Genomic DNA, 8,953 nt, shown 5'->3' on the forward strand with positions numbered 1-8,953 from the left:
GAGTCGACCTCCATCATGTCTGGCTCCAAGAAAGAAGGATTGTCCAAAATCTCCACGGGGACCGACCTCGCCAGATCGGTCTCGTATGCTGACGCTAATTTGGCCAAGGCGTCCGCGTTGGAGTTTTGTGATCTCATAATCTGACTAATTTCACAGGTTTAGAAGTAGGCGAGGTGCGACCTGACCTTTTCCAGATATTTCTCCATCCGATGGTCTTTTGTCTAATATTCTTCCTTGATCTGATTCACTACCAGTAGTGAATCACTGAAAAATAGAAGATGGATGGCCCCCAGCCCTCTCGCCATGCGTAGTCCGACCAACAGGGCTTCATACTCGGCCTCATTGTTTGAAGTACGAAAGTTGAAGCGCAGGGCGTACTCAAAACACATGTCATCCGGGGTGAGGAGAAGCACACATACTCCGCACCCTTTCTCATTTGAAGATCCATCCACGTACATCGTCCACGACTGGTCGGGCGGGAAGGTTCGAGCTAGTGGAGGAGTGAGCTCGACTATGAAGTCCGCGACGACTTGTCCCTTTACAGCCGTTCGGGGCTCGAATTGGATGTCGTACTCGCTAAGTTCCACCGCCCACTCCATCAATCGTCCAGACGTTTCTGGTTTGTGAAAAACCTACTTTAAAGGCAAGTTAGTAAGTACGGTCACAGTATAGGCTTGGAAGTATGGTCTTAGTCTCCATGCCGAGGTGACCAAGGTGAGGGCAAGCTTCTCCATCTTGGGATACCATGTTTCGGCCTCTGTCATGGCTTTGCTCGTGTAGTAGATAGGACTCTGCCGTACTCCATCTTGCTTGATCAGGGTTGAGCTGACTGCATCGTCTGATACAGCCAGATATAAATTGAGTATGTCTCCTGGCATGGGCTTCGTAAGCAATGGCGCTGAGCAAAGGTAGCTTTTGAGTTCCTCATTACAGAGCGGTGATTCCAATCTAGACAGGTGATCAGCAACTTGGTTTTCAGTACCCTTCCTGTCCCTAACTTCAATATCAAACTCTTGGAGTAACAAAATCCACCGTATCAAACGTGGCTTCGCATCTTTTTTAGCAAATAAATATTTTAAAGCAGAATTGTCAGTAAAAACAATGACTTTTGTGCCTATCAAGTAAGACCTAAACTTATCAAATGCGAACACAACTGCTAACAGTTCCTTTTCAGTAGTAGTGTAATTGAGTTGTACACCGGTCAGAGTCTTACTAGCATAATACACAGGATGCAAGATCTTGTTTCTACGTTGTCCTAACATCGCTCCTATTGCATAATCACTAGCATCACACAGGAGCTCGAAAGGTAAATCCCAATTAGGTTCGATAATTATAGGGGCTGAACTTAGAGCAACTTTCAACATTTCAAATGATTTTAAACAGTCATCATAAAAAACAAATGGTCTATCATGTTCTAACAATTGACGCAAGGGTTTATAAATTTTAGCAAAGTCTTTTATAAAGCGGCGGTAAAATCCCCCATGCCCTAAAAAACTTCTAATCCCTTTAACATTCGTGGGAGGAGGTAGCTTTGAAATGATGTCTATCTTAGCGTGGTCTACCTCTATTCCTTGCTTGGAAATTTTGCGACCCAAAACAATACCCTCTTGTACGACGAAATGACACTTCTCCCAATTTAGGACTAGGTTTGTTGGTTCACATCTCTCCAATACTCTCTCCAAATTAACTAGACATGCGTCAAAAGAATTTCCAAAAACAGAAAAGTCATCCATTAAAACTTCTAGAATATTTTCTACCATGTCAGAGAAGATGGCCATCATACACCTCTGAAAAGTCGCGGGTGCATTGCATAATCCAAAGGGCATTCGCCTGAAAGCGAACGTACCATACAGACACGTAAATGTTGTCTTCTCCTGGTCTTCTGGAGCAATAGTAATTTGATTATAACCCGAATATCCAAATAAGAAACAATAGAAATCCTTACCTGCCAGACGGTTGAGCATCTGGTCAAAAAACAGTAGAGGAAAATGGTCTTTCTTCGTTACCTTGTTCAGTTTGCGATAGTCAATGCAAACTCTCCACCCACTCACAGTTCGGGTTGAGATGAGCTCATTCTCCTCGTTGGCCACCACGGTTATACCCCCTTTCTTTGGTACACACTGTACTGGGCTTACCCAGCTGCTGTCGGATATTGGGTATATAACACCGGCGTCAAGCCATTTAAGAATTTCTTTCCTTACAACCTCTTTCATCTTCGGGTTCAACCGCCTTTGACTCTCAATAGAGTTCTTAGCATCTTCTTCCAATAAGATTTTGTGCATGCAAAAGTCCGGGCTTATCCCTCGGATATCTGCTATCGTCCATCCAATGGCCTTTTTGTGCTTCTCCAAAATCTGCAATAAAGAATATTCATTAGTAGGTGATAAATTGGAAGCTATAATAACTGGTTAAGTGTTGTTATCCCCTAGATACGCATATTTCAAATGCGACGGCAATGGCTTTTGCTCCAAAGTGGGTGGTTCCACTATGGACGGAGTAATGACTTGCATTCTTCTTTTTGTATTTTTTCAACAAGATTAGTCACATCTTGGTCCTTCTGCCATCTTATCAAGCTCTTCTTCAATCTCTGTAACTAACAAGTCATAAAACTCATCAAACATAACAGGATTCAAGCTAGTTATAGCAGAGCACTCTTCAAAGTCTCCTGGTAATTTCATGGCGTCTAGAACGTTAAATTTAACTTCTTCATTATTTACCCTCATTGTAATTTCTCCCTTCCTCACATTAAAAACTGTATCCTCAGTGGCTATAAATGGTCTTCCTAAAATAATGGGAACGTCTAAGTCTGCCTCGCAATCTAGAATGATAAAGTCTGCAGGAAAAATGAATTTGTCCACCTGGACTAAAACATCTTCTATCTTTCCCTCAGGTCTTATGATAGATCTATCTGCTAGTTGGAGGGTAATCGTAGTAGGTCTAGCTTCTCCTATGCCTAAAGATTTGAAAACTGATAATGACATAAGATTACTGCTAGCGCCTAGATCACATAATGCCTTACCTAAGTTTTTCCCTCCTATGGAACATGGAATGGTAAAACTGCCAGGATCGTTACATTTCATGGGTAGCGGGCTGCCTACAGCTTCACTACTACATTTTGTCATGGCTACCAGTTCATGCACTCCTATCTTTTTCTTCCTAGAAACTATATCTTTCAAAAACTTAGCATAATTTGGCATTTGTTCTAGAGCATCTACTAATGGTATATCTATATGCAATTGTTTTAAAATATCTAAAAATTTTCTAAACTCGGAATCATTATTTTTCTCAACTAATCTTTGTGGAAACGGGGGAGTAGGGGTAAAAGAAGGTTGTACCTGTGGAGGAACACTCGGGGTGTCATCATTACCTTTTCTAATATTTTATTTTTCTGGTGTTGTTGGATTCTCTGGTATCTTTACAGTTGGTTCAGTGGATGGAATCTGTACATCTGTTGTTGGCATTTTTGGTCCATCATATGCCAGTCCACTCCTAAGGGTGACAACTTTGCACTGTTCTTTCCCTTCTCATTTTGGTAATTCAGTATGGCCTGGAAAAGAATCTTGTGGTATTCTTCAATTCATTGGCGAGCTGTCCCAATTGGGTCTCGAAATTCCTCATTGATGCCGCTTGGGATTGTATCACTGCGTCAGTTCGGGCCATGTACTCCTTCATCATATTCTCAAGATTTGAGTTGTTACTTTGAACTGGTGGAGTCTATGTTCTCTGATTGTACTGTTGTTGCGGTGGCGGGATGTATTGCTGTGTAGGTGGAACATACGGCTGCTTGTTTTGCTGGCTCTGCCCTTGATTAAAACCGCTCGAACCTCCTTGACCTCCCCATGAGAAATTAGGGTGGTGCCTCGAACCTGGGTTATAGGTGTTCGAATATGGGTTAAAGTTCCTATTGTTCCCATGTCCTACATAAAAAACGGAAGCAGGGTTATGTGGACAATTATCATAAATATGGTTTTCACTGCAAAATGAACAAATGAGATCGTTGACTTGGAAAACTGGGGCAGGAGTGCAATAATCCGACTGCACAGGTTGTATCGGCGTGGCTAATGGATTTTTTATTCCCAACGTCATCTCTTTCAGCCTCTGGTTCATTGTAACCATCTCTTTTTGCATCGAGGTCGCAATGTCCAGAGCCAAAACTCCAACTGGATCTTGCTTCTTTGGTGCTGCCCTAGATCTTTTCGAACACCATAGTTCGTTATGTGAAGCTAAGTCATTTAGGATGTCGACTATCTCGTTGAATGTCTTCTTTGTAAAGGCTCCATTGGCAGCATTGTTTAGCATCATCTTAGTAGGATGATCTAAACCTCTAAAGAAATGTTCTATCTGGATGCATGCCGGCAAGCCATGGTTCGGACATTTCCTGATTAGTTCTTTAAATCTTTTCCACGCCTCGTGAACAGGTTCACGATCATACTGTCTAAAGAAGATGATCTCCTCTCTGATAAGAGGTTGGGAGTAGGTGGGAAGAATTTTGTTAAGAACTTCTCCACTAACGACCCCCATGTGGTGATGGATCCCGGTGGAAATGCATTGAGCCGTGCTCTAGCTTGGTCCTTCAAAGAAAATGGAAAAAGTGTTAGTCTAAGAGCATCGTCTGTTATACCAGGTAATCGAAATGCATTTGCAATTTGAATGAATGATTTCAGATGATCATGTGGATCCTCATGTTCCTGCCCTCTAAAATGTCCAATTGTCTGCAACATTTGGAACATCATTGGTTTACGCTCAAAGTTTGCGTGGGCTGGAATAGGGTTGACTATCCCTGAATCAAAGTTCTGAAAACCCGTGGCGGCATATTCTCGCATTGCCACGTCTCTGTTGTCCGCCATCTGGATATGGTTGAATTCATTATTTCTTGCGTGATCCCTCATATTACCATTAACAGCAGGTGGATCAACCGGATCACGAGGTGGAATATCTGCCATTGATGTGCTCGTACTCTCTACCTCACTTTCAGGACTGATTTCACCTTCTCTCTCTTTTTGCTTTTCTAGTTGTTTTCAAAGTCTTTGCTCCTTTCGAGTTCTTCGAAGGGTCCGCTCAATCTCAGGGTCGAGGGGTAGAAGAAAAGATCTTGTGCTCATGCACTTGAACTTACCCTTGTGAGATAAACGACCAAAAATATAGAACAAAAACGGTGGATGGAAATTACACCCAACAACAATTCACAAAAATAAAAACTAAAAGAATTTGAAAATAATTTTAAAACTAAAGTCCCCGGCAACGACGCCAAAAACTTGACTGGGTTATGCTGAACGCACGCACTAAGCGTGGTAACAATTCTATAGATGCAAATGCACACCTGTCAGAGTAATATAAAATGGAGTATCCAAGTATCGATCCTCAAGGACTTCTAAATAATTTCCAAACTCTAAAGTTTTAATGAATAGTGAACGTTGAAATGAGTGATTCTCGTAAAATGGGAAGTGGTCACAAATAATGGTTTTGGATTTGGGATTTGGTCTTATAATGGTAAAACCTAGCCCGAATTACTTCAAGTTAGCCAACAAAGAATCAAGGATACGCTAAGGACGATATGTATTTTACTTTAGGAACCAACGACTACCCTTTTCACTTGACTTATGTCTAAGCAAGTTCAAAGTCCTAAGACATTCCCTAATATGTCTATTATGAGAGATATCTTAGTTTTAGAATGGAAATAGTCGCAACCTCGGGTTAAGGTCCTATGTCTAGGCTACTTAACCGGAACCCTTATGTCTAAGGCGCTCCTCTCCTCGGTTTAACCACTCAACAATGCAAATAAGCAACCTTTTCAGTATTGACTTGTTAAGACTTACAGTGGCCTTCTCTAAATCCTAACTTTTTTGGGAAAACATGTTGAGCAATGAGTGGAAAGCAAAAACACTACTTCTCAGCAACCTTTTTTAGAAATAAAAGGTTAACTATCCATAACCGGGCTAGAGACTGGAATTTAGAAAGACATATTGAAGAAAAAATAGCAAGTAAAAAGGTTGAAATTGAAATGCATTTGTGAAAAACAAAAGTTAACTAACGGAGAGTTTTGCTCGGGATTGAGAGCTTCGCCCTTCTCTTTCAAGCAAGGGGGAGTGTCACGTGCTCTTTCCTCCAAAAACACAATTCTCTTAACTAAAAATAAAGTAAAGGCAAAATAAAGATAAGCTAAGTGCTGGATTTTTATAAATTTGAATAGGTAGAAAATAACTAAGTAACAACGGAAACAAAACAAAGCTCAATAAAGGAATGTAAAGTGCTCGGGATTTAAAAACTAAAAGCAACTAATGAAAGCAACTCAAAAGTACTTAGAAAGCAACAAAGAAACACTAAGAATGATCAAGAGAAGGAAGCAAGGCTTGATGAATTTGGTGGAAAAGCTGCTGGAATTTATAGTTGTGCAGAATTGGTTAGGTAGGTCCTAAAACGCTGGTGAATCACCCATTTCCAACTCCTTTGACTGACTAAATCGTGCTCAAACTGATAGTGGAACACTTCTTCTACACGTATGCATCGGTTGGAACCACCAAAACGCATTGGAAGACGCGTTTCATTAAGGGCAAAGTTGGAAGAAAATTAGGAATTCTGCAGCCTCCCAGGCGCCTGTCGCCTCCCATGTGGTTTTTCTGTCTTTTTGTTTCATTTGATTAATTTGCACTCCCAAATGGTCCTAAAATGTCATAAATACAATATAAGCCAACCACAAACCATCATATATGAATTTTAAATGAATTGGAACTCAAACGACCGAGAAAAAGTCCGAAACAAAGTTAAAACATAGTAAAAACAGCATCTAAAACCTTCTTTTTACGCATGTAGACAAGCGTAATCACTCGTCCTCGGAAGTTTGCACTGCCGGACTTGAACGTTTTTCCGCTTTTTCTTGGGCGTAGACTGCTGATCCATTTAAAGGTGAGGTATAACATTCACGGGACGCTTTCTGTTCTTCTTGGTGCAAAGTCGATGGGATGGCATGCAGTGAATGAATTATAGGCCGTCAGAATATGGCGTTGTAGGCAGACTTACCATCTATCACCACGAAATCGGCCATCTTAGTGATTTGAGTATCGCCTTGGCCGATGGTGATGGGAAAATCTGTGCAACCTTCCGGGGTGACAGACTCACCTGCAAATCCCACTAAAAGGGTTGGGCTCTTCTTCAGCTGTGCCCTGGTCCATCCTAATGTCAGGTACGTGGTGAGAGACAAGATGTTGGCAGAGGTGTCCCCATCCACCAGAACCCTTCTGACCTGGACATGGTCTATCATCGGTGAGATCACCAGAGCATCATTGTGGGGCAAGTGTACCCCTTCCAGGTCGGAGTTGGAGAAGGAGATTGTGCAGGTCGGCTTTTCCTCTTCAATGGTGTAGACTTCTCGTCGAGCCTCCCTAGCGAGCTCCTTTTTTTTGTTCCCCAACTGGCCTCCACTAGGGCCACCAAAGATGGTGTTGATGATCGTAGGTCGGTCATCCTTCTGAGGTGGCGTCCTTGAACGCTTTCTCTCTTCTTTCTTCCCTGCTGAGCTTGCACCCAGCTTGCCTACATATTTCTTGAAGTAGCCATCTTGAATCAGGTCTTCAATTTGGCGCTTCAACTCCCAACAATTCGAGGTATCATGACCATGATCGCGATGAAAACGGTAGTACCTCTCTTAGTTGCGTTTTTCTGGGTCTCCTCTAAGCTTATCAGGCCTCTTGAGGAGTTTATCCAAGCCATTCTCCTCGATATTGGTTAGAATCTCGGACCTCCTATAGTTAGTTCGTCCTTGAGAAGATGACCCATTGTCTTTAGGCTTAGAGTCAAACTTCCTTTTTTCTTGGCCTCTTGACTTCTTGTCGGACCTTTTGTCTGCTCGGCCTAGCTTGGTTCTGAGCAGCTCCTGCCCGTCTATAACCTTCTTGGCCTTCTGCAAGACCTCAGCGAAGGTTGATGGCGCTGTCTCGCCCAGCTTGACTGTCAAAGTCTCATCAACCAGGCTGGTGAGAAGTAGCACATGGCCGAGTCATCGGAGCAATGTGCGACCTTGAGTTGCTCCTCCTGGAAGCGAGTCACATACTCGCTTAAAGTCTCGCCTTCTTTCTGTCAGATGGTGGTGAGGTGAGTGACAGTCTTCCTATCATAATGTCGAGAAGAGAATTGGCTAATAAATTCTTTCCTCAACTGGCTGTAGGTCGAGATCGACCTTGCCGGCAACCTTCTGTACCAAAGTCGAGCGCTCCCTGTGAGAGCAATCTGGAAAGCTCGGCACTTTATGGCGTCTGAGGGCGCTTGGAAATCCATGAGGCATTCGAAGACCTCCACATAGTCCTTTGGATCGTTAGACCCATCATAAGGCTTCATGGCAGGTGTTTTGAACTTTGGAGGAATTGGAGCCTCCAAGATGTCCGAGGTAAATGGTGACTCACCCATCTCGTCATCATCGAACGGGCTCTCCTTTTTCTCGCATTTAGCTTTCAATGTCTCGACCTGCTCATCAAACCTATGCTTCATTAGGTCGAACTCCTCCCTCGTAATCACGGCATCCGTGTCAAAGGCGTGTACTTCGACTGAGCGTTGAGGTCGGAGTTTGAGTATCCCTGAGAGCAAGACGAAGAGACCCCGAGGCCTCGTGAGGCCTTCCTCTTTTTGTTGACCAGGTGCTTCCTGAGGTCGTGATCTCTCAGGCTGTAGTCAATCCCTTCGTTATTGGCGATTGACTCGCGATCATCAGGGTGGAGGGGTGGATCTTGATCCTTTCCGTCTTCAGGCATGTCGTCTCCGCCTGGAACTTTGGAGGGAGATCTTGTCTGGTTGGCTCGTGTCTTTTCAGTATACATCTCTTCCATAGTGCGCACTCGATTGTGCATGTCATCTAACTCTCGTTGGAAGGTAGCCAGGACATCAGGGTCCGCGACTGAAGCTGCCCTTCGGGAGGTCTTTCTTGAGGTCTCACCTCGACCTCGGTTGGTTTTAGCAGGTCTGG

At 43.2% G+C, this 8,953-nt stretch overlaps 1 protein-coding gene across 1 annotated transcript; it reads right to left on the reverse strand.

The window, feature by feature from the left end:
* Positions 1–221: 221 nt before the first annotated feature.
* On the reverse strand, positions 222–878 carry LOC148210251 (uncharacterized). Its single transcript, XM_088126252.1, has 2 exons — positions 711–878; positions 222–632 (listed from the first exon to the last, which is right to left on the reverse strand). Exons 1-2 carry the CDS (start codon positions 876–878, stop codon positions 222–224), a joined length of 579 nt encoding a protein of 192 aa, XP_087982378.1.
* Positions 879–8,953: the final 8,075 nt, after the last annotated feature.

Source organism: Momordica charantia (assembly GCF_013281855.1).
Source record: "Momordica charantia cultivar OHB3-1 chromosome 7 unlocalized genomic scaffold, Mcharantia_2.0 BLBB01000007.1, whole genome shotgun sequence".
In the NCBI taxonomy this organism is placed as follows: domain Eukaryota; kingdom Viridiplantae; phylum Streptophyta; class Magnoliopsida; order Cucurbitales; family Cucurbitaceae; genus Momordica; species Momordica charantia.